Source organism: Acinonyx jubatus, chromosome E2 (assembly GCF_027475565.1).
Source record: "Acinonyx jubatus isolate Ajub_Pintada_27869175 chromosome E2, VMU_Ajub_asm_v1.0, whole genome shotgun sequence".
NCBI classification, from domain to species: Eukaryota; Metazoa; Chordata; class Mammalia; order Carnivora; family Felidae; genus Acinonyx; species Acinonyx jubatus.
This window is the reverse complement of record NC_069396.1, coordinates 53,037,770-53,064,649: the sequence shown is the minus strand read 5'-3', so window position 1 is coordinate 53,064,649 and position 26,880 is coordinate 53,037,770. Positions and strand designations below refer to the sequence as shown.

The 26,880-nt window shown below is 53.8% G+C and overlaps 1 protein-coding gene across 5 annotated transcripts; it reads right to left on the bottom strand.

Moving 5' to 3' along the window:
* Positions 1 to 4,198: 4,198 nt before the first annotated feature.
* Positions 4,199 to 20,857, bottom strand: MED25 (mediator complex subunit 25). Of its 5 annotated transcripts, none has more exons than XM_053210516.1 (18): positions 20,651 to 20,857; positions 20,509 to 20,554; positions 20,196 to 20,320; positions 13,203 to 13,301; positions 12,681 to 12,801; positions 12,243 to 12,405; positions 11,987 to 12,117; positions 11,607 to 11,694; positions 11,321 to 11,514; positions 10,773 to 10,901; positions 10,308 to 10,393; positions 10,172 to 10,229; positions 9,959 to 10,066; positions 9,649 to 9,837; positions 9,185 to 9,256; positions 8,834 to 9,052; positions 8,346 to 8,526; positions 4,199 to 6,035 (listed from the first exon to the last, which is right to left on the bottom strand). In XM_053210516.1, exons 1-18 carry the CDS (start codon positions 20,782 to 20,784, stop codon positions 5,791 to 5,793), a joined length of 2,388 nt encoding a protein of 795 aa, XP_053066491.1. In that variant the 5' UTR covers positions 20,785 to 20,857; the 3' UTR covers positions 4,199 to 5,790. The 5 variants fall into 5 exon arrangements, with proteins under 5 accessions (XP_053066491.1, XP_053066492.1, XP_053066493.1 ...); XM_027038163.2 differs by lacking the exon at positions 4,199 to 6,035 and adding an exon at positions 7,740 to 7,871 and having other exon boundaries at positions 20,651 to 20,856; XM_053210517.1 differs by lacking the exon at positions 9,185 to 9,256.
* Positions 20,858 to 26,880: the final 6,023 nt, after the last annotated feature.

Genomic DNA, 26,880 nt, shown 5'->3' with positions numbered 1-26,880 from the left:
TGTTACCACAGCACTTCTCACACCTGCCTCTGGCCACCACCGGTTCCAAGCGCTCCGAGAGCTCTTCCTCATACGGAGAGGACTGTGTCCCGCCCAGCCTCTTCTGATGCGGTGAGATCTATAGCGGCCAATTACTGAGAAAGCAGGTATTTTTGGAGGGGGCGATTTGGCAGTTCTGTCTCGGTTTAAAGCGGGCACCCCAAAAGTCCAGAAGCATCCTCTATGACTAACAATGGGGGGTGTAAAACACGGTGGCATTCAGGGGCGCCTGGGTGGCTCAGTAGGTTAAGCACCTGACTCTGGACTTGGGATCAGGTCATGATGACCTCACAGTCCGTGAGTTCGAGCCCCTCACTGGGCTCTGCAATGACAGCGCGGATCCTGCCTCAGATTCCTCCCCTCTCCCTGCCCTTCCCCCGCTTGCACGCTCTCAAAATAAATAAAGACTTAAAAATAAATAAACAAGTAAATAAATAATAAAAAACGGTGACGTTCACACAAGGGAATACTCTGGAGCCATGAAAAAGAACAGAGGGCTTTTTGCCCTGGTATAAACCACAAGATGCCTTGTCAGATGAATAAAGGAATCTACAGCATAAAATAGGCTAAATCTAAGTTCTAGACATCTGCCGTAGGACATATTGCTGACAGTTAGCAATCCTCTACTGGGCGCTGAAGTTTAGGAAAAGGGCAGAACTCATGTTAAGTGTCCTTACCACATAGACACACACACACACACACACGAAGGGACACAAGGAAACTTTTGGAGGTGACAGACAGAGGTCTATCTTGATTGCAGGAATGACTTTATGGGTGTACACATATGTCCAAACTCATCAAAGTGTATACATTAAATATGTGCCAGGTTTTGTTTATCAATTACACCCCAGTAAAGCTGTTTTAGAAATATAAGCGGGCTTGCCACTGGACAGCAGAGCCAGAAAATGAATGTTTCTGTTTGCTTCCACCTGCCTGTATAGATCTTTAAAGGATACATAAGAAACATGGCAATTGAGGGGCACCTGGTGTGACTCCTAATCTCAAGGTCATGAGTTCAAGCCCTATGCTGCGCATGGAGCCTACACTCAATCAATCAATATAAATAAATAAATAAATAAATAAATAAATAAATAAATAAATAAATTCTTAGAAAATTGGTAATTGATCTCCAGGGGGAGCTGGGAGAGACCATGCATAGGGTTAACTCTGGAACCTCTTAAAGTGTGAACCATATGGAGGTTTTATAAACACAAAAAATAAATTCAATTTTTACAAAGTCAGAAGTAGAAACGAAAACCAGCACACTACTCGATTTTGAACTTTTGCTGTTAGGAGCGTTTCCCACAGGAATGCCGGCACAAGGGAGCAAAAGTAGACACGAAAGTATGTGCACACTCATTCTCCGCAGCGTTTTGAAGTGAAACTGCACAGCTAGCCAACTGCCATGCACAGTGTGGCAAACAGCTTCAAACCTGGCCCCCATACCCCCCACACCTCGCGGTATCACATTCTCATTATTATGCTTCAGTGTGGGCTGGGCCTACTGAGTGGTCGTGACGCACAAAACACGGCAAGAGTGATGGGGATATCGCTCCCACGATTGGGTTACAAAAAGACGCTGGCTTCCCTTCCATCTTGGGTGCTCGCTCACTTCCAGAGAGGCCGCCAGCCATGCCGTGAGCTGCGCTATGAAGAGGCCTTCACCTGTGAGGCACTGAAACCCGCCCACAAGCACAGAACGAGCCGGGAAGTGGGCCCTTCCCCAGTGGAGCCTACGGATGAGACCGCAGCCCTGGCCCACAGCTTGACCGCAACCTGGGCAGACCTTGAACCGGAGGCAGGAGCTCTGCTGTGTCTGGATTCCTGACCCAGGGCAACTGTGAGGCAAATCCTTGCTATTTAAGTCACTGGGTGGTGGGGGTTGTCACACATCAACAGTGTGCACAGACCAGATGGCGTGCGGACTTGGCCATTTAACAGAGCCAAGTGTCATGAATGATGTGGACAGAAGGCCACTACTTGATTGGAAAAACAAAACAAAACAAACAAACAAACAAACCCAAGACAAACTGACCCCACGAATGTAAAACATTTAAGAAACTATAAACGTCTCTACAACCCAGTGCATGGAAACCCAACACCGAACTGGTACGTCTGCCTCTAGGGAAGAAAGTGGTTTGCTCAGTGTGTGTGTTCGGGGTGAGAGGGGAGAAGAGGTATGAAAGGGAACTTTTTATGCGACACGCTTCAGTGCCTTTGTAGCTTTATGAAACTGTAATTGTGTGTGGCATCAATATATTTTTAAGGTTAATTAAAAAAAAACCCAAGATGGTGGAAAAATATGTATTAGTGAGTTTGGTGTACCTTGAGACAAATAGATCCTTTCTAGAAGGTCTCCTTTTTCTCATGGTCTTCCTTCCTGTCAGCTGGGCATTTTCTCTCACCCAAGACAGGTTCACAACTATTCATGTGTTGGTGTTTAAGCGTTTTTTGCCCTCCTTTTTTTTCTAAAGTTATGTTCTACCATCGGGCGAATTCTCGGGAATTTCCCACTTCCAGCTCTAGATGCATGGTCCAAAAGCAAACTGATCAAAAATGAAGTGCTTCCAACTAGTCACTCATCCAGTTCCAACGGTCACGGATGCTCTGGTGATTCTGACAAGTTGGCATGCACCGTTAGAAACAGGTTGGCCCGCTACGCTTGCCTTAAGAGTGCACTTGTGGGCGCCTGGGTGGCTCTGTCGGTTAGGCATCCCACTCTTGATTTCGGATCGGGTCACGATCTCACGGTTCGTGAGATCAAGCCCCGTATCGGGCCCTGAGCTGACCACATGGAGTCTGCTTGGGATTCTCTGTCTCCTCTCTCTCTGCCCCTCCCCCGCTTGCACATACGCGTGTGCACACGCTTTCTCTCAGAAATAAATAAACCTAAAAAGCAAAACAAAGCGCATTTGGCCAGTGAGGACAACAGAAGCTAAGAGCAGCTTTCCTGTGGGGAGGACTGTGCTGAGCCTGTCTCATGCTCGATCCTGTGAGGAAGCCGCTATTTGACAAAGGGAAAACTGAGGCTCAGAGAGGCGTGGGGACCTACCCAAAGCCACAGAGCTCATCGATGCAGGAGCTGGCGTTTAGACCCTGTTACTCTAAGGTTTTCCACCATTTCCTTCTACAAAGTAGCCTCGATACTACCCTGCACTCAGAGAAAACCTTTCCCCAAAGACTCATTACTGGTGATGGCTAGTTCTAGGGCGCTTAAGCACTTAGCCAACCGTCTTTCCCTGTACGGACCGTGAGGTGAGCAGGTGAGCCCTAGGTGTCTAAACGTTCTCTCCCGGGACATTCTAGCAACCCTGGGCTTTCCTCTGCCTCACCTGGGGAACACGCACCCGTGAATACGTCAGGACGGTCCCTTTTGCTCGCGTCCCCGGGTGTTGAGGTCGAGAGGCCCTCGCTGGCCAGACACGGACAAACGAGCGACTGGAAACGTTTCTCTTCGATCAGTTTCTCCCGGACCCCAACCTGCAAGGCTATTCGGCCAGGTGGAAACAGCGCCGGCTGCTCCCTCCTGGTCTCCCTGCGGCCAACGTGGCGATCGCGCCCTCCTGGAAACATTCTGCTTCCACGACACTCGCCTCGTCCTCCTGCCTCCTGGCTCCCTGCCCAACCTGACGTGTGGCTCTGTCCCAGGGCTGTCCTTGTCCCCGTGTCTTCTCCTTCTTCCAGAGGTCGCAAAATGGCGGCCCGGTGGCCTCGTCAGACCCACAAGCGGATTTTGTTTGGTCCTCACAGTGTTTTTGGTTGCAATTTGAGTGCCGTTAGGTGGGGCAAGCACTCGACAAGTTCGCCACGGTCCCCGTCACTCCCTATTGTCTTCCACCCGTCCGCTTCACGCATTTCCATCACCTGCCTGGTCCCTGAAGCCATCTGAGTTTTCAAAAGCCCCTGCTACACACGCTGCCTGGGAAACGTCACCCGCTTGCCCTTCAACTACCACCGGCGTCTCCCACTCCACCTTTCGTCTGCAGGACAGTCACCCAGGGAGCTCGTTCAAAGGTGGCCGATTCCCAGCCTCCCTCCCTCCCCCAGATTTCACTCAGCAGAGCCAGGGCAGGACGGTCAACTCAAATGCCTACGGGGGCCAGGCGGGCCACATAAATGAGTGAACTAGCCAGGCATGACAAAAGTCGACGGCCAGAAATATCATCAAATTGTATCTTTACTGAACGATGGCGAATGCACGGAACACAATACAAACATGTGTGATACTGGCGTTCATATTTCAAATTCAAAATTGAAAAAATACAGATTGAAAAATAGAAATATTTAATTATTAAAATTTTCTCTTTCGTTACTTCTGTTGCTCCTTTGATTTGAAGCCAAAGGCCGACATCATCCCTTCCGCACCGAGAGGTCAACGTCAGGCCTTTGGATGTCACGGTGGGACGGGACGGGCAGTTTAGAATTCAACCCTGAATCCTGAACTGGGAAACGGTATTTCGTTTGATTCAGTTTTGTAACGGAAAACAGCCGTTCGCAGGCGTGGGTACTTCCAGACACAGAGACTCAAAACAACTACTGGGGAGAGTTGTACGGCTGTGATCTTCACCAGAATCACATCTAGGAAACCAGCACCCTATTGCACTGTGGTTCAGTAACTGCTCGGGTCTGCATTCACACGATCGACAGCAACCCGCAAAGGCCAACCGCGCAGTGTTAGTTCCTTTTCACAAAGTCTGGATGCAGAGAGCCTTTAGGGGAATTTGGTCTTGAAGCCCACAGTCTGGGTGAATGCGGTCCAGGCCGTGTCTTTCGCTTCTGGAAACCCAACCGTGGCAAAGGAAAAATACTCCTTGCCGACGGCTTCCCCATCTTTGCCGGGACGGGGCAAACACGATCATACATTCAAGTAGCTGTTTGTGAACATCTTTGCAGAGAAACAGTGTTCAGAGGGGTTGTGACCTCCACCGGAAGTCTTTGACCGACCTTCTCAGGGGGTGTGGCCTTCGCTTCATCGGAAAGGAACCGAGGGGACAGATTTCAACTGTTCAGGTTCCTTCCACACCATCACGTGACGACCAGGTCACAGTGCTTCTGGAAAATACATCAATCAAGTTCACATTCAACCTGCCCACGGTTAAAGGTCAGGTGTCGTGTCGAGGACGTCCACGGTGTGTTCCGGGTACCTTGTGAACGCGACTCGATTCCTGGCAATTGAGGCAACGAGCCGGCTTGCGTCCTGGCCAGATGTTGCCCCTGTGACTGAGGAGTCCTGACAATGCCCACCCCCTCCCCGGGACACAGGTCATTAGGTTACCGCACCTGTCTGCCGCCGCGCTTAGGAATTCTCGCCAGTCTATGTGAGGCTCGTCATTTCTCTCGGTACCTAAAAAATAGCTCAGCTCCCAGTGCCGGGCCTGCCTCGGCACCGTGTCACAGGCTTCTTCGGTCCGTCGAAATCCTCAACACCACAAATAAATAAAGCTAACCGGCTGGCAGTAATAGTTCGTGAGCGACGACAGAAAAGGCCACAAATGATCGGACTCTTTCAAGCGACTGGACTTGGAAATCCTCTGGTTTATCTTCGACTCACGGTGCGACACAAATGTCCGTTTGGCTAAAGCGACAGTCTCGACTGGCATGTGTTTCTGTCCGGGATGCGTCATCCCGCTCCTTTATAAACTCGCCGTCTGTGGGGTTTATAATGCCCGGGGAAGTTCTTTTCTCGCTACTCTGGAACTGCGTCTCGCGGCCACGCCACGTCTATGACCTGCTTTCTTTCTGAAGCAAACCCTACTGACGTTTGAGGCCCTTTTTCAGTTCATTGAGTATCGCGTCTCGCGTCTGTTCCGTGTACTGGTCGAAGCTCTTACTGTGCTTGGATTCATAATGACGTCTCAGGTTGTATTCTTTCAACACAGATACGATTTTTTTGCATATTAAGCACATAGGCATACTCTTCACTTCCACAAAGAAATAGGCTCGCTCCCATTTTTCTCGAAACACGTGGCCCTCTCGGTCTCTCTTTCGTTTTGCCACTTTTGATAGAGACATGGGTACAAGAAAGGTTTCACTCTCCTCTGATCACTACCCCGGGAACAACCACAGCGCAAGCCCAAAGGCAACGAATGACCCTCTGCCTCGCGGTGGGAGCCAAACAGGAGTGGTGGGGACTGTGGCGAACCAGAGAGCACACGCCCCATTGATGGGGGCAGCTCCAGCCCGTTGTTGCTAGGCAGGAGGGCGGGCCCGAGGTGCCAGAACTTCTGACTTGTCGAGAGGAGCCAAGGCTGTAGATTGTGTGTGTGAGTGTGTGTGTTTGAATGTGTGTGTGTGTGTGTGTGTGTGTGTGTGTGTGTGAATTATCCTGATTTTTACAACTAACTCGTTAGGAAAAAAATGCTACGTATGCTAACACAGGGAAGGCCAAACAAAACTCATCTGCAGAGTGGCCCATGGGCCACCAGATCGCAACCTCTTTCCTAGGACAGGGCCCAGGAATCGATGTTCACCAGCGTCCCAAACCACACGGATGCTGGTGGTCCAGGCACGGACCACGTTCTGAGCAATGCTAGTCTAGAGTCTGACAACAGGCCGTGAACTCTCTGCCTCCATGCCGGGCCACCCTCGTACTCCAGATCGTGTCTGTACCCAGCTGCCCCTGGGTGCCTGAGGACGCTCTTTAGGGCTCTTGCCTCGCCACATTCCAAACCTGTACCCTGCCACGCTTTCCCTCTCCGGGACAGGCACCGTCCACCCCGTCTAAAGCCCTGAGAGGTCAGGCTCTAACTGGGACCCGGGGCTGGCCCTCTCCTCATATGTGACCCTGTCCGCTCCTGTGGCTTCAACAATCAAACATACACCGTCCCCTAAAAACACATCCTGAACTCCCAACACGTCACCTGTGCCTTGGACATTCCCTGGACCCGTCAGCACTCACTACTGGTTCCTCCCGCTTCCCTCACTCAGGGAGGTTCCCCCATCTAACGGCACCCCCGGGCCAGAAGCCCACTCCACCACCCCTTCACCCCTACTTCCTTCACATGGCGTGCCAGTCCCCAGACTCACCCTGCTGGCCCTCTGACTCGGTCCCAGCCCCTCCACTGGCCTCTCTCCCCCTGAGGCCACTACCCTAGCCTCCTCCCTGCGTTTCTGGCCTGGTATTGATTGCCCTGTCACACTCCACAACCCAGAGGCCCTTTCTCACAGTGGGCTGACCCCGGCCTGCTCCCTGCATGTGGCCTCCTGTGGCTGAGTCCCCAGGACAAACCTCGAGTCACCCCATGTGGAGCCTGGGCCTCCTCCCAACCCGGCACCTGCCCACCTCTCTAGGCCCTTCCTTCCTCAGGCCGGACTCGTGTCTCTGAACATCCCAAGCTTTCTCCTGCTTTCCCACTGTCCCCACACCTCGATCACCATTGGCCTCCTTCCTCCCCAGCCTCGTGGACTCCTGCTTCTCTCCCAAGACTGCTGAGCCCGGCCAGCTCAGAGGCCTCTTCCGGGCCCACACAGTCCCCGCCCTACCTCCACGAGGGCACGCAGTCCTGTGAGCTGTGCCTGCCTGCCTCCGTGTCCCCCCCAAGCCAGGCTGCACCAGACTGCCTGACTCACTGCTGAGGCCCTGGCGTCACCAGCCCGGAACCTCAGGGACATCTGCTGAAGCGAGAACAAGGACAGAGAGGTCTCCCCCCAGGTGTCCTCCTGCCCAGTCCTGGGGGACGTCAGTGACGGGAGCCGGGGCGTGTGTTAAAAGGAACTTTATTGGGTGTCGGGGGTTCAGATGAGATCCATGAGGATGTCGTCCTCCATGACGCTGGGCTGCAGGCCCGGCTGAGGAACCGGGCCCCGGGGACCCCCGCTCAGCAGCATCTGACCTGGGGGGCAGTGGGGAAGGGACTGCATCTCCCAGTAGTCCCTGGGGCCCTGAAGGGCCCTGGGCCTGCTTCCTCCCTCTTCCTCTAGGAGCCCAAGGTAATGACTTTTCTAGGAAGCCCCAGGGGGACCCATCAGAGGCACCTTCTGGCCCCGTCAGGGCACAAATGTACTGATTCCCATGAGCCTTTACAAGACCATCCCCCCAAATACTTCCCTGGCCCTAAGACTATGCTTCCCTTCAGCCCCAGGACACGCAGAAAAGGAATCACGGAAAGAGCTCTTGTCCCACTAGGTCTCGATCCCCTGGGCTGTATTCTCCAGAAGCCCTCAGAGCCTCCCAAGAACCAAGGGGAGCCAGCTTCCATTCTTGAATCCAGGACTTCACTTCCCAGGAGCCCTTGGTCTTGAGGCTCTAGCCAGGGGCTGCTGGGATACCTGGTCCAGACCCCTGCCCTCCCCAGGGACCTCCTTACCTGGCAATGGAGCTCTTGGGGGAAGCTGTGCGGGCCAGGACTGGGCGGGTGGTGGGTGCAGGAGGGGAGGCCCCAGCTGGGGTTGCCCCAGGCCCTGGTGTGGTGGGGGCAGCAGTGCAGGAGCCCCTGGTGGCTGGAGATGGTGGAGGGAGGCTTGGGGTGGGGGCACGCCAGTCTGGGGCTGGGAGATCAAAGAAAGTGGCTCAGAAGACCCCAGCAGAGAGCCCCCCGCCCCACCAAGCAGCCTCTAGCACAGAAGTTGCCCAGAGAACAGCTCATCCAGTGGTTGAGGGTCAGGGGTGGTCTTTCTTCAAAGGAATCTTAAAAGAAGCCCATGTAAGACACACAGAAGAGCCGGCCTGCCTGGGGCCTGTTCATACCCTCTGATCATAGCCAACCTCCTTCCTCCCAAACAAAAGGACCAGAAACATCAGGGCCCAGGGCCCAGGCCCTGTGGCTCCCATCTGCCCCCCACCCCTAAATCTCACCGGTGGTGGGTTGAGGAGAAGACTCCGCAGTTGGGGGTTGGCCCCAGGGTTCTGAGGCCGAAGGATGGGTCCAGGAGGGGGGGGGCCGGGGGCTGCTCCAGGAGGGCCTTGGGGGGCGCCCGGGGGGGCCTGGGCAGCACCCTGGGGCTGGGGCTGTCCCGAGGCCGCAGAGGCCCCCACGGTGCCCTGAGGCTGGGGCTGTGGTGGGCGGAGCTGGAGCTGGTGGGAAGAGATGGGGGTGAGGGACGAGGCAGAGTCCCCACACTCCTTGGCCTCCGAGGTCAGGTCAAGATGACAGTGTCCTTTGGGGTCTCCCCTCCCTGGCCCTGACCCCATCAGCCCTCTCCTCACCAGATTCTGTGAGGGTCTCGCCTGGTCCTCCAGAATGGGGCCCAGCCCGGGGGGTGCCTGCTGTGCCCCCATCTGTGTGGGACAGGGAGCAGGTCAGTGACTGGGGGTGGGAGTGGGGGGTTCCGCATCTGGGGTGGGGAGGAGCATTGTGAGCCCTGAAGGGGAACCTGTGAGGAGCTAGGAACGTTCTTTGGGAGTGGGTGGTCTGGGAACTAAACCTTACTCTCCCCAGTCCCCAAGAGGGGGCGGCCTCAGAGATTTGACGCAGACACAGAAAATGGTACGAAGATCACATGAAACCGTGGGGATGGAACTGAACTCAGGCGGCCGTGTCTTGGAGAACAGTGGGCACTGGCCGTAGAGCCCAGGAGGGATGCCAGGGATCTGGGCATGGGGATGCGGGGATGTCAGGGGGGGCAGGCAGCCGTTGGGGGGGTGGTGTGCCGGGAGCCAGGGTCACTCACCCCGCGCTGCTGTTCCAGCTTCTGCTGCTGGACCTGCTTGTGGTTGGTAATGACCTGCCGGATGCCGTTGACGAAGCCGCTCTGGTCGTAGGGGATGAGGCCCATGAAGATCTTCTTCTTGGACGAGTACAGGAGCATGAGCACGCGCACCTCGCAGGGCGCCGTGTGGGGGAAGTGCACGCAGCCGGCCTGGTGGAGGACGATGAAGCAGTCACCTCCCCACAAGGAGAAGCAGGAGGAGGTGGCCCCTCGCCCCACCAGGTTCTAGAAGCCCTCCAGGTGCCCGGGTCGCGCCCAGACGCGGACTCACGAAGCCGTTGCCCATGATCCGGTAGAGGCCCTTCAGGGACTCCAGGTCCTTGTTGGTGAAATGGAACTGCACCATCCTTGAGTTCCGGAACAAAGGGCCCAGGGTGGTCTGGGGGACACACGGGCCAGCCGGCACGCTGAGTGGGGAAGGGAACGGCGGGGGGCGGGGAAGGGACGAGGGCAGGGGCTGGCGGCGTTCTCGAGAGCCACTCACCAGCAGCTGCTGCGGGATGAGCTGCATGATGAGCTTCTGGGGCCACTGCTCGGTCTTCCTGGGGCCGCACAGGAGAGGTGTCAGGAGGGTGGCGCACGCCCCGGGCCACCCAGCCCCCACCCCAACAGGCACCTACAAGTTCTCGCCATGATTCACGTAGACCTGGCACGGCAGCGACCGCGTCAGCTTGGTGTTGGCATCTACCGAGGCGGGTTTGGGCTTCTGAGCAGAAAAGTGGCACGTGTCACGGCGAAAGGGACCCCGAACCCCAGTCCCCTCAATGTCTCCTGCCCTAGGCTGGGAGCCCCAGAGCACATGGGCTCCCCTGGTGTAAGTCCCACGAGCCCTGGGCCCCTCCTCCAGACCACCAATCCCACAAGCTCTGGATGCCATGATCTCCTGAATCCGTCCCGACCCTGAACCTAAGACTTCTTGGTTCTTCACCTGTGACACAGTTCTCACTACCTCCCTAGTCCCAAACCCTGAGTGAAAAGTCCCAGGCTTCTCTCCTCTGGACAAGTCCTATGGCCCCATAGGGACCCCGGCCCAGTCCCATGTCCGAACGGGCCACGAAAGCCACTTGGCTCCTCGTGCTACTCACCTCCTGCCACTCAAGGACCCCGCTCCAGGCCAGGAGTTTGTTGGAGACTGACTGCTGCCCACCGAGGGCCGGGGCCCCCAGCTGGGCTGGGGAAGGGCCGCTCACCCCGCCTGGGGCCACTGTGCCCGCCTGCCAGAAGGGGGAGGGAGGACAACAGAGTAGGGTCAGAGGGTCTCTCGGGAGGCACAACCGGAGGCACAGACAGACCGGCGGGAAGAACGGAATGCAGGTTCCTTTCTCAAGGACTCGATGGTCCCTAGGACCATAAACCTCTGTAGGATTTGAGGACTGAATGCCCATGATGCCCTGACTCCGGTATCCCTTAGAGTCCTCAGCCGCTCTCCCCCTCCAGGAGCCAAAGCCCCACCCACGATTCCGTCCCCACACCTTCCAGTCTCGGTCATCGGTGGCACAAGCCCCGTGAACCCGAAGACTCAGAACGAGACCCATGTGCCCTCACACCCTCCTCGGGAAGGCGAGCTGCTCGGCCTCTGCTCTGTTAGCGGCTGGAAGGGGCAGGGCGGTGGGGCAGGCGTGCGAGCACCTACCATGGACGGTGCCCCAGGTTGTGCGGGCGGGGCCAGGCCCGGGCCGGGAGCCACGGTGGAGACCAGGCTGGCCTGGGAAGCAGGGGGTGGCTTGGGGGCGCCAGGGGGCCCCGGGGGTAGTGGTGGGGCCGGTGCCTGGCTGAAGGGGGGACCCACTCCTGGAGCAGCTTGCTGGAGAGGGTTAATGGGTGAGACTGTGGGAGAGACCAAGAGAAGAGGTGGGGACCGTTGTGCAGAGAGGCCTGGCTGACCCCAGCCCACCCCACAGCCCGGCCCCAGGACTCACAGCGTGGGCCCAGCCCAGCCTTCTGGTTCTTGGCGGCTTCCACCGCATTCTGGGCAGCCACCTGAGCTGCGCTCAGGTTCCCAGGGACCTGGGTGGGGAGAAGGTGATGAGGGCCACGCACCCCAGTCTTGGTGCCCCATGGGGTCATGCCACTGTGCCCCCACAAGGCACAGTTACGCCGGCTACAACGCAGCAGGAGCTCACGGCTGCCATCACACCATGGGGACGTGACTCTCTGGCCCGAGAGTCCCACCCACCCTGGTGTCCCCGTGGAGACTCCCATCACCCCACAAGCCCCAACATCCTGCTAGGTCTCTCCTGAGAGGCCAGGGCTCCCGCTAGGCCCCAGGAGCATGTCCCCTTCCTGGCAACATCCATACCTGGTACTGCTGGGGGACCGGGGGCAGAGGCTGCTGGGGGGCTGCTGAGAGTGAGGCGCCTGAGGGTGGAGCTGGAGGCAGGGGCACAGGCTGCTTTGGCTGGAGGGGGCCTGGGGCTGAGCCACCCCCAACTGAGAGTGAAGGATGGACGACCAAGCCCCGTGAGAAGGGGTTCGAGAGAAGGGAGAGAAATCTAAGTCAGAGGGAGCGTGGTGGGGGGCTGCCCCCCACCGTCCCACCGGCACCCGGGCCTCACCCGGCAGCACCAGCCCCCGCACCAGCACCATGTGCCGGGGGTCCTGGCTCACATCTGTCGGTGGCTGCAGTGGCTCCAGCATGGCCGGGGGAGCCGCCTTCTCGAACAGAAGCCTCAGGGCAGGCAGCTTCCGGGGAGACACGATGGAGAAGTGGATCCCTTGCTGCAGGAGAAGGGATGAGTGGTCAGGGTGGGGGCCCGGGGGCCAACCCCCAGGTAACTGCACCTGCTGGGCCCTAAACCCAAATTCCCATCGGGCTCTGAGACCAGTGACCACGAGACCTGGAGGTGCTGCCCCAGGGCATTCTGGGTTATAGCTCTTCCAAAAGGGGTCAGAAGAGCTGGCCACTCTGACGCAGGAGTCCGGGCCCCAGCGCTCTCCTCCCTCAGCTCTGGGACTCCAGCCTGTGCCCCTCCGTCAGACTCAAGAGTCCTCACCTCCCCGATCTTCTGCACGAGACTCTCCGTCGTGTACCCAGAGTACGTGGTGCTCTCGACGGCGGGCAGCAGGTAAGGGGGCGAGTTACAGATGAGGAGGCAGACGCGGTGTGTCTGGCCACTGCCAGGGATAAGGAAAGATGTGGAGCCGGGAAGAACGGGGGCCCTGAGAAGGGACAGACCCGGCACCGGCAGAGCCGCAAGTCGGGAGTAAAAGCCCCACTTTACGGCTGAAAACACGGAGGCCCAGAGAGGTTTCTGACTCCCTCTAGGTTGCCCGGCTGGCAGGCGAAGCAGGAGACGGACCCGCGGCAGGCTGCTCTTCCCAGTGAGGACACTGAGACCGGCCATGGGCCAGGGGACGCCTCCCACCTCCCGCCTGCCACCCCCAGCGCTCAGCACTCAGGGCCCACCAGCTCCTCCCAGGGTGAGGCAGTGGGCGGAGTCACGAGCCAGAGTTCCCAGCCAGGTAGAAAGGGACACCTGGGCCCCACGTGGACCCCACATGCCGGGCACACTCACATCTGCTCCCGCATCTTCTTGAAGTCATCGAATAGCTGCAGGGCGGTGCTGAGGCCTTCCGCGATGAGGCTGCAGGTCTCGCCTCCCCCGCCCATGAACCTGCAGGAGGCCAGGCTGTCAGCCCCAGGGCGTGGGGGTGCCTGGCGGCCCCCAGGGCTGCCACCTCCCAGCCCCCAGGCCACACCTGGAGAGCCTGCACCTGCGTGTCGCCCTCCTCTCCACGCTCCACCACGCAGGGACACTTGCACTCCCTGCTCTATCCCCGGTGCTGACACAGTGCCGGGCCCAGAGAGTGAGGACAGGGGCCGCCCGTCATCTCCTGTGAGGGAGGCCCTCTCGCAAGAGGCCCTGTCAGAGGACAGAACGGGGAAAGGCCCCGGACACCAGGCCTATGATCCCGTACTGTGTCCCCATCCCCGCACACCTCCCCTCTGGGCCATCTGTTCCCTCTTTAAAGCCAGCCCTGGCCCCAGCCCATGCCCCCCGCCAGCCCAATACAGGGGCCTCCGCTGTCCTCCCAGCATCGAAGGCTGACCTGTGTCTGTCCCCCTCCACAAGAGATATAGAAATCCTAACCCCAGTAGCTCAGAATGCGCCCTTATTTGGAAACAGGGTGTCTACAGAAGTTATAGACTACGCTGAGGTCCAAGGGTGGGCCCTAATCCAGTATGACCCACGTCCTTATGGTCAAAACAGGGAAATGTAGACACGGAGACAGACATGCTCAGAGGAAAGACAACGCAGACATATGGGGAGAATGCCACGTGGAGACTGGAGTCACACAATCACAAGCCAAGGACCGCCTGGGGACACCAGACCCTGGAAGAGGCCAGGAAGGATCTTCCTTCCCCTACAGGCTCCAGAGGGAGCACGGCCCTGCTCCAAACCCTGATCGCAGACTTCTTGCTCCTGAACTGTGGGTCACTACCTTTCTGTGGCTCTAAGCCAACCCGTTTTTACTGCTTCGTTATGGCAGCCCCAGGAAACGAATACACAGGCCCGGGTTTCTCTTGCATCTGACATGGAGACAGGTCACCAGAGCCCATCCCCCGTGGGGCACAGCATAGGGAAGGCCTCTATCTGTGTGAGGCTGTTGTCACGATTCTTCAGGTCACATGGCTGTGAGGCTGACTCTGCCACAGGGAACGTTTGTGCAGGTAGGGCCCCTCTCTGGGAGATTTGAGGGCTCTGTCCCCTTGAATTGTGTGGCCCCTGCACTGGGGCCACACATGCACACATCTGAGTCCTCTCTTACCCCCGCCCCCCGAGTCTGACGTGAGGGAGACATTGGAAAACATGAGTTAAAAACGAATTGTCGGGGGGACACCTGGATGGCTCAGTTGAGTGTCAGACTCTTTTTTTTTTTTTTTTTTTTTAATGTTTATTTTTGAGAGAGAGAGAAGAGAGGGCAGACAGAGAGAATCCCAACCAGGCTCTGCACTGTCGGCACAGAGCCCAACTCGGGGCTCGAACTCACAAACTGTGAGATCAAGACCTGAGCCAAAACCAAGAGGCAGACACTTAAATCGACTGAGTCACCCAGGCGACCCTGAGAGTCCAACTCGGTTTCGGTTCAGGTCATGATCCCAGGGTCTTGGGATGGAGTCCTGTGTCGGGCTCTGCACTGAGTGTGGAAACTGCTTAAGATTCTCTCTCTCTCCCTCTGCCCCTCCTCTGTGCACGCAGGTGCTCTCTCTCTCCCTCTCTCTTTAAAATGGGGTGGGGGGGCCCTGAATGGCCATGGGGGCCTGGCTGGCTCGATGAGTAGAGGATGCAATGCTTGATCTTGGGGCTGGAGTTCGAGCTCCATGTGTGGCATAGTTTACTTAAAATTTAAAAAAAAAGAAAATTGAAAACAAACAGCTACCGATCCAACCATGTCCATCAAGGCCAGAATAAAGCCAAGCTCTTATCTGGGCATCCGGGGACCTCTGTGCCCCGGACTCTGCCCAACTACCTGCTCCATCCTTCTGTGGGTACGTCTTCCAGAATGTCTCACGTGTCCCTGGTCTCCGCAACCTGCCACATAACCAGTCCTCTGCCTGTGCCACCCACCGCCCCATGACCACATGCCAGCCCTCTTCTGGCCCGGGAGGAAAATCCCTGCTTATCTATCCTGTGACCCCTCCGCCTCCAGCCCAGAATCCCCTCCTCCAGGAAGACTGACTCACCTGCCACCTGACTTTAGCGCCGCCCCACCCCGCAATCATATCCCACGTCACTGGATACTGCGACCGACAAAGCTTCCCTCCGTGGCACACCCAGAGCCAGGACGGCCTTCAGTGACGTGGACCAGGTGGCCTGAACCATCTCAGCACGTGCCCAAGGTGTCTGAAGACACACAGGGCCTCAGAAAACGCCTCCTGGACCAGTGAGTGGTTCACCAGCAGCCAGGCTGACAGCCACGGCAGCTCGAGCCCCCTGCTCCTTAGCCGGGGTCTTACATGACTCTCTTTCCAGTTTCAGGCTTCTGCCCTCTGCTCCCTCCACGCCGTGTGTGCTCGGAGCCTGAAGCCTTCCTTCACTGCACTGCCCCTTACCCCACCCCACCCCACCCCCCCACCCCCCCCCCCCGCCCAGCTCCCAGCCCTCCTCTTCCTTACCACTGACACTCTGTTCTGCAAAGGAACTTTTGAGACCACAGAGTTGGAGCAGATCCCAATGAATGAACCAGCCTTACATCCAACCTGCCACCGCTGTCTGTTCCTGAATAAATCAAACCACTATTTTCACGGGCCTTTTTGAGCCAAAAGTTCCCTGGGCTGGGCCTGGCCAGAAGGCAGTGGGGGTGGAGATACGAGCAACTGCTGCCCCGCGTGCAGGGCTCCTTTTAGGGGCACAGAAATACTTGGGGACCAGACAGAGGTGGTGGCTGCACTGTGTGAACTTACGAAATGCCACTGAATTGTTCACTTTAAGATAGCCACCCAGGGGCGCCTGGGTGTCTCAGTCGGTTAAGCATCTGCCTTCGGTTCCGGTCACGATCTCACAGTTTGTGGGTTCGAGCCCCACATCAGGCTCCCCGCTGTCAGCATGGAGCCCGCTTAGGAGCCTCTGTCCCCTTCTCGCTGACCCTACCCCGCTTGCGTACTCTCAAAAATAAATAATCCATTTAAAAAGTTTCTTTGAGTAATCACCTCTGTTATGTGAACTTTGCCTTGACTTAAAAAGTAATTTATGAGGGAAAGCGTGATTGGCCAATCACTTCAAGATTCTAAAACCTGCTTTTTGCCTTCCTGAGTGTAAGCTGTCACCAGCTCAGAGAGATAATGTAACGAATGTTTTGCCCAGGAATCAAGAAATGCTGGAAAATGGAGGGGGAGGAGGGAGCAGAAATAAAATCTGGCCACTTGCAAGGCAGGTTTTGAATACCATAAGGTTTACGATGAGCCTTCATTCCAAACAAGCCCCTCAACGATGCGAACCGTGAAATCAGATGAAATACAAGTGCCCTGGTGTCACGGGTGGGCTGACTTGTACTGCTTCCCAGGCCCCTTGCTGATGTGACACCCTGAGTCTGCACCGCCCGCTTTCACGGGGTAGTAAGTCCTTGGAGGTACTGGCCGAAATGAATGAATGAGAACAGCAGCCAGGCTTGCCCCACCCAGCTGCTCACCCCACGTGAACACCCCCTCCTGGAGGGCCAGGACCTGGCCTGTCTCATGTCCCCAACTCCTCACGGCCTAGGACAGTTTGCTCCACAAACATCCATTGCATGAATGAACGAACGCGGGCATGCACGAACAGACTGTCACGATGCTAGGGAGAAAACGCTCAGGGCTCTTTTCTTTATACCTCTATTTGCTTTGGATTCTGGGTCACTTGCTGCAGAGGAGGAGGGGGGAAACCCACCTCTCTTGAAAGAAAGGAAATGGAACAGCAGAAATAAATCCTCTCAAAGCAAGGACGTTTCAAAAGTCACATCGCCTGCTTTGTAACTTAAGTTGCGGACATTCTGGGAGAAGATAAGATTTCCTCTCCGAGTGGGAACAAAACCCGCTGACTCTCTTTGTGATCTCTGTGCCAGACCTCCCGGAAACGTCACAGAAACCAGAGAGAGATGGTTACAAGGACTTGGTAAAACAATGACGGCTGCGAACGGTAGATAATGGCTTAAAATGTTTATCAGCTGACTGGGAGGACTCCACAGTGAGCACACAGCATACAAAGCTTTTTCACTTGGTTAAAAGTACAGTGTATTCTAAGATGATTAAGGGGGAGGCACGGATATGTGCTGAATGTGCTCAGAAACTAGTTCCCTCTTCTCTTCCAGATGCTTTGGAAAGATTTATCTATTTATTTATTTGGTTTTTTCAACGTTTCAGTCTTTATTTAAGTAGTCTCCACACACATCGTGGGGCCTGAACTCACGACACCAAGATCAAGAGTCGCATGCTCTTCCGACTGAGCCAGGTGCCCCTCCCCGCTCAACCATGGAAAGTTTTAAATAAGGGGGTTTAACTGCTTTTCCTGACACTTAAACACCCACCAGAAGGCTTGGTTTCTTGGGGATGACCTTCTCCATGGCTTCCACTCATTCATTTACTCAGTCATGGTCTCCTGGGGCCTTCTGGGTGCCAGGCCCCAGCTGGAAACAAAAAGCAGGGGAACACCAGGGACCTAGACACGCATAGTCCAAAGGCGTGGGGCCGGGACAGGGGAGGGAGCAACTGGCGGCTTGCCAGAATCAGGGAAGGGACATCTGAGTTGAGTCCCGCAGCTCACGGCTCACCGGGAAGAATCATTAAGGACCATTACGCGTGTTCTGCACGTTCACTCACGCATTCACTCTTTCCGCACGGTTTTCCTTAGACCTCCTTTGCGCCAGACCCCGCGCTTGGTGCTAGGGACTTGAGTGACATCAGACATGAACTTGGGCCTCAAGGACCCCCATGTCACATTATTCAAGCCTCACCACATTCTATCTCAGCAGTGCTCAGCTGGAGTGGATTTTGCCCCCCGACTCTGACCCAAGGGGACATTTGATAATGCCTGGAGACATTTTTTGGTCACCGCTTGGGAAGTGGCTACTGGAATCTGGTGGCTAGAAGCCAGGGAGGCTACTGAACAGCCTGCGGGGCGCAGGACAATGAATGATTTGACCTAACGCGTCAACAGTACTGAGCTTGAGAAATGCTGCTCTGTCCGGACCACTAACTCCAATGACCATGAGGGGTCAAACTTGGGTGTCAACTTCCCAGTGAACGTGCAGCACCCAGTCCAGCACACACGGCCTGGAACAAAGCAGGCACCCTGCAAACAGTTGCTGCACGGACATGTGAAGAGAACAGCAGCCACGAGCCTGTGCGCTTTAATGAACTCTAACTACAGATCAGAGCTGGGGCCAGGCAGCACAAAGGCACGGTATGAAGATTAGCTCCAGGGAGCGCCCTAGGGGACTCGGTCGGTCGGTTAAGTGTCCAACTTCAGCTCAGGTCACGATCTCACCATTCCTGAGTTCGAGCCCTGCGTTGGGCTCCGTGCTGACAGCTCAGAGCCTGGAACCCGCTTCAGATTCTGTGTCTCCCTCTCTCTCTGCCCCTACCCCGCTCTCCCTCTCGCTCTCAAATATAAAAAATAAATAAGAAAATAAAAAGATTAGCTCCTGGGATCCTCCCAGGAGCACCAAGATACGGATCACTGTTATCCATTCACAAACCAAGAAACTGACACAGGAAACAATAGCAACCACTAACTAACAAAGCACTTAAGTGCCACGTGCTGTCTTAAGTAGTCATCAAGTCAATGTGATTCCCAGAGAATGCCTACAAAGTCATGGTAGCCAGGTCCCTCAGTGGCCCCCACTCCTGGTATTCATACCCTTGGCATTCGCCTCCCTTCACACTCCCCCTCACTGAACGGGACTGACTTCTAAACTGGACAGAACGTGACAAAAAGTAATGCTGTGTGACTTCCAAAACTTGATCATAAAAACCCTCATAGTTTCCTCTTTGATCTGTCGTGTTTGCTCAGTCTGAGATAAGCCAGCTGCCACTTTGGAAGCGCATGCCGCAGCCACACAAGTGAGCCACCTTGAAATGGCTCCTCCAGTCCTGCAGATGACTGCAACCTCATGAGACCCTGAGCCAGAACTATCCTGCTAAGCCACTCCTGAATTCCTTACTTATAGAAATGGCATCAAATAGTCAACATTTATTGTTTCAAGCCGCTGTTTTGGAATACTCTGTCACGCAACAGAGAATAAGGAATACAATAAGCAAATAACACAAGTACCATTAACGTCTTCCCTTTAGAGAAATAGGAGAGGGCCCTCTGGGTGGCTCAGTTGGTTAGGCTTCTGACTCGATTTCGGCTCAGGTCATGATCTCACGGTTTGTGAGTTAGTTCGAGCCCGACACCGGGCTCTGTGCTGGTAGTGGGGAGCCTGCTTGAGATTCTCTCTCCCTCTCTCTCTGCCCCTCCCCTCCTCGTTCTCTCTCTCTCAAGATAAATAAACAAACATTAAGATAAAAGAAATAGGAGATAAGCTACGTTAGGCACAAAGGGAGCAGGGACTCCTGGATCTCGGAGTTCTGTTGTGGTTTATCCGTGATGTGACCCCAGGCTGTCTGCACCCAAAAAAGCCTGTAATGCGAACATTCAAAATCCCATCCAAAGCACAGAGGGGTCTATATCCTGGCCTAGTCCCACCGGCCTTGCACTCAGGCTTCAAGGTAGCCCTCTGAAAAAGGAAGACGGGGAGTACAGATGAGACACAGCAGAAACCACGCGGGGAATCACACGGTACAGGTGGGGGCTGGCCCTCCGCAGGCCTCCTAAACTGGGAAGGTTGCTCTACTTCCAAACCGGATGGCAAAACTGCTGAGCACACAGAACCCACCACGGAAGTGACTTAGGGACAAAACTCCCTCCCCGACCGTTCAGCCACCCTGTGTGAAGGGATGGTTCCCGAAGCTCAAGGCAAGCCACCATCGGTTCATGGGCCCTCACAGGGTCCCCCCCCCCCCACCCCAAGCACAAGAAAAAGCTCACTTAATGCCATCGAGCCAGGTGACAAACTCATAGGCGCTGCTGGTGGGAGCGTGACACTGTACGTAGGACTCAGGAGCGCAGTCCACCGTGTTGAACACCACGAGGCTGTACTGGGTCCCCCCATACTGGGAGAGGACAGAGAAACTTTTCATCTGGGACCCCACCTCCCACCTCCCGCAGACACAGGAGTCGGGGCCGCGGCGCCCTCCTCCCTCAGACTCAGGAGTCCGGTCCCCGGCCCCCTCCTTCCTCAGACTCAGGCGTCCGGTCCCCGGCGCCCTCCTCCCTCAGACTCAGGAGTCCCAAGACTCACGTCTCCCCCGAAGTCCGTCTCAGCAGGAGGACCACCATTAAAGTACCTGTGAGGGTCGGAGGTAAAAGGTCGGGGTCAAGCCAAGAGGCTGTGGAGAACTAAAGTCGGAGGGCGGGGTTGGAGGCGCGGAAACGGCACTCACTCGATGGCCGGAAGCAGGTAGTGCTTGCGCAGCCCTTCGAAGTAAGGCCCCAGGTTGGCTGTGCCCTCGATCACAAACACCACGTCAGCCACGAGGCCCCCGGCGCGGGCCGGGCCCTCCGACCCGGGGACCATGCCCCGCGTAGCAGCCGCCACCGCCGCCACCGCCGCTGCCGCCGCAGCTTCTGCGGGAGGAGCGGAAGTGCGCCTGCGCTGCGCGTGCACCGGCGCCGGACGTCTCAGCTGCGCTGCTGGACGCGCCCGCGGCCATGTTTGTGCGGGGCACGCAGGGCTCGTTGGTTCTACCTCCATCCTCGTCCGCACCCACCGCGAGCGAGATGAAGCGCATAACGAACCCCTTCAGGAGCCTGACGGGGGAGATTGAATCATTGTCAGGACTGTGGAGAGTGGCACGTATTGAAAGAGGCACCGTCAGCCGCCATGTTTGAGCGAGGCGCCAGTTCCGACTCTGGTCTCAATGGGAGGGTCAGAAGACCTGGTTGCTATGCAACGCGTACGCTGCCCTAGTTTTCTAACGGAGAGATTAGGTTTCTAGTTCAGTTTTTTTTCTGGCGGGAGGAGATGGAGGGGGAGGGTCGCGTGAAGGCTCCAATCACAGCCTCAGAAATAGGGTTACTAGGCAACGCTTAAGGCTGCCGTCCACTCGGAGGGAAATGAAGCTGTTCTTCCCACTCAAGCCGAATTCCGACCCAAGTGGCGGTTGCTAGGCAACCCTTGATTGTTGTTTTCTGGGAGAGCAGCCAGAAACTGGCCTAAAACATAAATACATTCCAGGCGGATTAAAAATGTAAATGCGAAAAAAAAAAAAGTAAATGCAACAAATGAAACCTTAAAAATAGCTGAAGTTATAAAGAAACACGCTGTATAATCCTGGAGGCTGGAAAAAGAGTTTATCATCACAGCAAAGTCAGAAAACATAAAATATTGATCAGTTTGTCCAAAAGTCTCCATGAACCAAGTTGAAAAAAAATATGATAAACTGAGCAAGTCATTTGTAACATACATGTTGACTGAAAAACTACACAAATACATCTTACTAATCAATAAAAACTTAGAAAATACAAATACTTTTTTTTTAATGGTAAGAAGGCTCTTCCCCCACACAAAACAATTAAAATTGGCGAACATCTGAAAACTGCTTATCTTCACCAATTAAAAAGCATTCTACCTTTGTCATGCTGATTAATGTTGGAAAGAATAATGTCCATGAGGGTGGGAGAGTTTGGGCTCAAAATCTTGTGGGGGTGTAAATCAGCACAATTTGCTCCAGTGCAATTTGGCAACGTATTTCAGAATAAAAGGGCGCGTTCCTCTTACATACAGTTGTATCACCACTTTGTCACATTTACCTTATCCACCACTTTTTGCTTTTATTTTCTTTGCTGAAGACTCTTTTTTAAAAAAAAAAAATTTCATTTAAGTAATCTCTACACCTGAAATGGGATTAAAACTCACCACCCCGAGATCAAGAGTTGCATTCATGTTCTTCTGACTGAGCCAGCCACGTGCCCCTTGCTGAAGCCTTTTAAAGCAAAACCCCAACATCCTATCATTTTACCTCTACAGGCTTGGCAGAACTCTCTACGAAGTCACGGGCATTTTCTTACACAGCCACTATGCCATTATCACCCCAAACAAAATCATTTCTTAGTATCATCTAAATCCACGATCAAGGGGTGCCTGGGTGGCTCAGTTGGTTAGGTGTCCGACTTTGGCTCAGGTCATGATCTCATGGTTTGTGGGTTTGAGCCCCGCATCGGGCTCTGTGCTGATGGCTCAGAGCCTGAAGCCTGCTTCGGATTCTGTGTCTCCCTTTCCCTCTGCCCCTCTCCTGCTCACTCTCTGCCTCTCTCTCTCTCTCTCAAAAATAAATAAACATTAAAAAAAAATTTTTTTACTAGTAAATCCACAAATTTCCCCAATTCTCTCAAAACGGTCTTTTCCATTTGCTTTATTTGCGTCAGAATCCAAAGACCAAGCACATATTTAGACATTATATCTCTCAAATTTCTTTTCATCTAAAGCAGCTCCCATCTTTTGTATGCCAGTGTAATTGGATTTTAATAGAATTGTAAGGAAGATTAAATTGGAGAAAGGAAAAATGATCAACAGGTAAGAAGATTAAAATACTTCCTAAAATTAAAAATCTGCCCTAGCAGCTTTCTTTAGATAAGCTGAATGTATGATCAGCTGTATGAACTTATTTTTTTTAAACATTTCCATTCATATATTACAAATGATAAAAATAAATAAACAATTAGATATTTCAGTCTGGACTTCAGGTTCTGGGATTATGATGGATTAGGTGCTATAATACTGTTTTTGCAACATTGGTGGTTTAAGAGGTAGACCTCATGAGAGGTTCTTCAAGAATCCTAACCGACCCCCCCCCCCCCACCTTCTAGGGCACCTGGGTGGCTCAGTCAGTTAAGCCTCTGACTTCAGCTCAGCTCTTGATCTGAGGGTTCATGAGTTCGAGCCCTGCATTGGGCTCTGCACTGACAGTGAGGAGCCTGCTTGGGATTCTCTCTCTGCACTTTTTTTTTTTCTCTCTCTCTCTCAAAATAACTAAACTTAAAGAAAGAAAGAAAGAAAGAAAGAAAGAAAGAAAGAAAGAAAGAAAGAAAGAAAGAAAAGAATCCCTCCCTCCCATTCCCAAAAAAGACAGAGAGCCAAAAATTAACAAAAAAGAAGACCGAGTATATTACTGCTGCATAGGCATTACCAAGAGCCTGAAGCTCGATGGGAATTGGAAAAGGAGTCTTTTTCTCCACCTAAGCAAGGGCCTCCCAGGGCCGCTGAGCTAATTCCAGGCTGGTAACACTCCTGCAAATCTGCACAAGCAGAAGGAAATCCTCCGCACGGGACTCTGCTCAACATCAAGTAAGGAGTTCGGAGTCAAAGGCCACCGGCACAGAGGCAAGGACTGTAAGTTAGAGTCCATGGGAACAACGGTTAACAGATGCGAGATCCCGGGACTCCGAGTCCCGGAATGGTTGGGTTCCTAATGTACCGTGATGCGCAAAATGGTGAGAGAAACAAAGGACGTTGTCTTAAGTTCTCTCACGCTGGGTGACGAATTACCCTAAAACTCGGCGGCTTAAAACCACGCGGATTGTTTCGTGGTTTCTGCAGATCAGGAATCCAGGTGTGGCTTAGCTGGCTCCCGGCATCAGGGTCTCTCACTGGCTGTAATCAAAGCGTCAGCCAGCACGGACATCGTCCGAAGGCAGAACTAGAGAAGCTTGCTTCCAGGCTCCCTCTTGTAATCGTGAGCGGGGTTCAGTTGCTCCCAGGCTGTCAGCCCGAGACTGTGCTCGGGTCCATGGTCCGCTTTGGGTGCGTCACAACATAGCACTGGCTGCATCAGAGCAAGCAGGAGAGAGTACCAGCAAGAGGGAGAACGCAAGCCAGATGGAAGTCACAGTCTTTAGAACTTAACTTGGGAGGCCCCTGGGGGGCTCAGTGGGTCAAGCGTCCGACTTCGGCTCAGGTCGTGATCTCACGGTTCGTGGGTTCGAGCCCCGCGTCGGGCTCCGTGCTGGCAGTGTGGAGCCTGCTTGTCCTCTGTTTCACTCGCTCAGTGAATAAACTTAAAAAAAAAAAACAAAAAAACCCAACCAACCCAGGGGGTCCCTGGGTGGCTCAGTCCGTTGAGCGTTCAACTCGACTTTGGCTCAGGTCATGATTTCACCGGGTCATGAATTCAAGCCCCGCACGGGGCTCTCTGCTGTCAGCACAGAGTCTGCTTCGGATCCTCTGTCCTCTTTCTCTGCCCCTCCCCTGCTCATCTTCTCCCTCTCTCTCTCTCTCTCTCTCAAAATAAATACATTTTAAAAAAGTTAACAAGGAAAACAAGGAAAAGGGAAGAGATTACCCAACTAGGAAACGAAAAATATGTTTTAAATTTGAAAATGGATATGGTGCTAGAAAGTGAAAGTCTGACATTTCTCTAATTGGAGTCAGAAATGGGAAAAAAATGGAATAAAAGAGAAACAACATTTTTAAGAATTTATTGCTGTGCATTGTCTAGAGCTGATGAGAAATTAAAAAAAAAAATAGGGGTGCCTGGCCGGCTCAGTCTGTAGAGCATGTGACTCTTGATCTCAGGGTTGTGAGTTTGAGCCCCGTGTTGGGCAGAGAGATTACTTTAAGAAATTAGTGTAAACAAAACAAAACATGAATTCTTGAATCCTGGAAGCACAGAATATAAAGTTACATTAAATTTTTTGTAATGTTTATGTCAGAGAGAGAGAGTGTGTGCGCGTGTGTGAGTGGGGGAGGGGCAGAGAGAGAGGGAGACACAGAATCTGAAGCAGGCTCGAACTCACAAACCGAGCCGTGAGATCATGACCTGAGCCAAAGTCAGACGCTTAACCAACTGAGCCACCCAGGCGCCCCTACAAAATTATGTTTAAAAAAAAAACCTGCTCGCTTTGACTCATTGTAGTGAACGAGAAGCCTAAATAGCCCGCAGAGTGAAAGAAATTTCCACAAAGAAATTATACGTAGAATGACAGCCAACTTCTTAACTGCAGAAATAGAAACTAGAAGAAGGTGGTAGATGTTAAGACTCAAAAAAAATTAACGATCACTCCAGAACTGTATGATAATGAAGGTGGGAGGAAACCGTTCCAGGCAATAAAAACAGAATCCAACTCCAAGAGACTTTCTAAAAGATGTGATATTATGGTATAATAAGAAATATATGTTTGCTCCTGGTCCCGCTTCTTGGCCCAGAGTTCCTAAAATCCTTGTAATTTCCTGTGCTAAGGGGAGATAGGGACATCTTTTATTGTCCCATGTAGCCTCAGTTTCCTACTGGTTCGTCACACAAGAGCTTCTAAGACCCCTGGGATCTCTGGGGAGGGGAAGAGTGCTGGGGATTGAGTTAATCGCCAATGCCTACCTAATGAAATCTGCATTAAAATTTTTTTTAATGTTTATTTATTTTTGAGAGAGAGAGAGAGAGACAAAGCCCAAGCAGGGGAGGGGCAGAGAGAGAGGGAGACATAGAATCCCAAGAAGACTCCAGGCTCTGAGCTGTTAGCACAGAGCCCAATGCAGGGCTCGAACCCACAAACCGTGAGATCATGACCTGAACTAAAGTCCGGCACTCAACCGTCTGAGGCACCCAGGTGCCCCTGAAATCTGCACTTAAAACCCCCAATAAGGCATGGGTTCAGAGAACCTCTGAGTTGCATCCCTGTGTTGGGGGAATAATGCACCCCAATCTCCATAGAGACAGAATCTCCTGTACTCGGGACCCTCTGGGTTTCATCTAGGTACTTCTTCATCTGGCTGTTCATTGCTATCCTTAATAATACATTTTACAATAAATCAGTAATACTAAGTAAAGTGTTGCCCTGGGCTCTGTGAGTCATTGTAGCAAATGATCAAACCTGAGGAGGTGGAACCCCCAATTTGTAGCCAATTCAGACAGAAGTATGGATAACCTGTGGACCCACTACTTGCGATTGGTAGTTCTGTTTGTGTGTTTGTTTGTTGAGAGAGAGAGAGAGAGAGAGAGAGAGAGGGAGAGAGAGAGAATCTTAAACAGTCTCCATGACCAGAGCACAACTCCAGGCTGATCTCAGATCATGACCATGAGATCACGACCTGAGCTGAAATCTAGAGTGGGACGCTTGACTGAGCCATTCAGGCGCTCCACGATTGATGTCCAAAGTGGGGGCAGACTCATGGGACTGAGCCCTTGACCTTTGGGGTCTGCACTGACTCCAGGTGGTTAGAGTCAGAACTGAATTGACTTGTAAGACACCCAGCTGGTATCCACAGGGCACTGGAGAATTGCGTGGTGTGGAAAACCCACACATGTGGTGTCAGAAGTGTTGTGAGGAAACCGTTTTCCAGTACGCTGTACTTCAGGAAGGAGGCAACTTTTAAATAATATTGAAAGGATAGTTTGAGGGGCAAGAAGGAAACAGGAGGGCAAATGAGTCATCAACACTTATGTAATTACAAAGAAACATTGCCTGGGGGCACCTGGGTGGCTCAGTCGGTTAAGCACCCACCAGATGCGTCCGACTACGGCTCCGGTCCTGATCTTGAGGGTCCATGAGTTTGAGCCCCCACGTCGAGCTCTGTGCTAACAGCTCAGAGCTTGCTTTGGATTCTGTGTCTCCCTCTCTCTCTGCCCCTCCCCCACTCAAGCTCTGTCTCTCTCTCTCTCAAAAATAAATATTAAAAATT

Bases quoted from the DNA above. Each gene is read 5' to 3' on its own strand.
- MED25 (XM_053210516.1), bottom strand. From the start codon at position 20,784: ATGGTCCCCGGGTCGGAGGGCCCGGCCCGCGCCGGGGGCCTCGTGGCT. The intron at 11,695-11,986 runs GTATGGATGTTG...CTCCCCACCCAG, and splicing joins CGGTCCCCCAGCAGTACCAG to GTCCCTGGGAACCTGAGCGC. The intron at 9,257-9,648 runs GTGAGTGACCCT...TGTCCCACACAG, and splicing joins AGCTGGAACAGCAGCGCGGG to ATGGGGGCACAGCAGGCACC.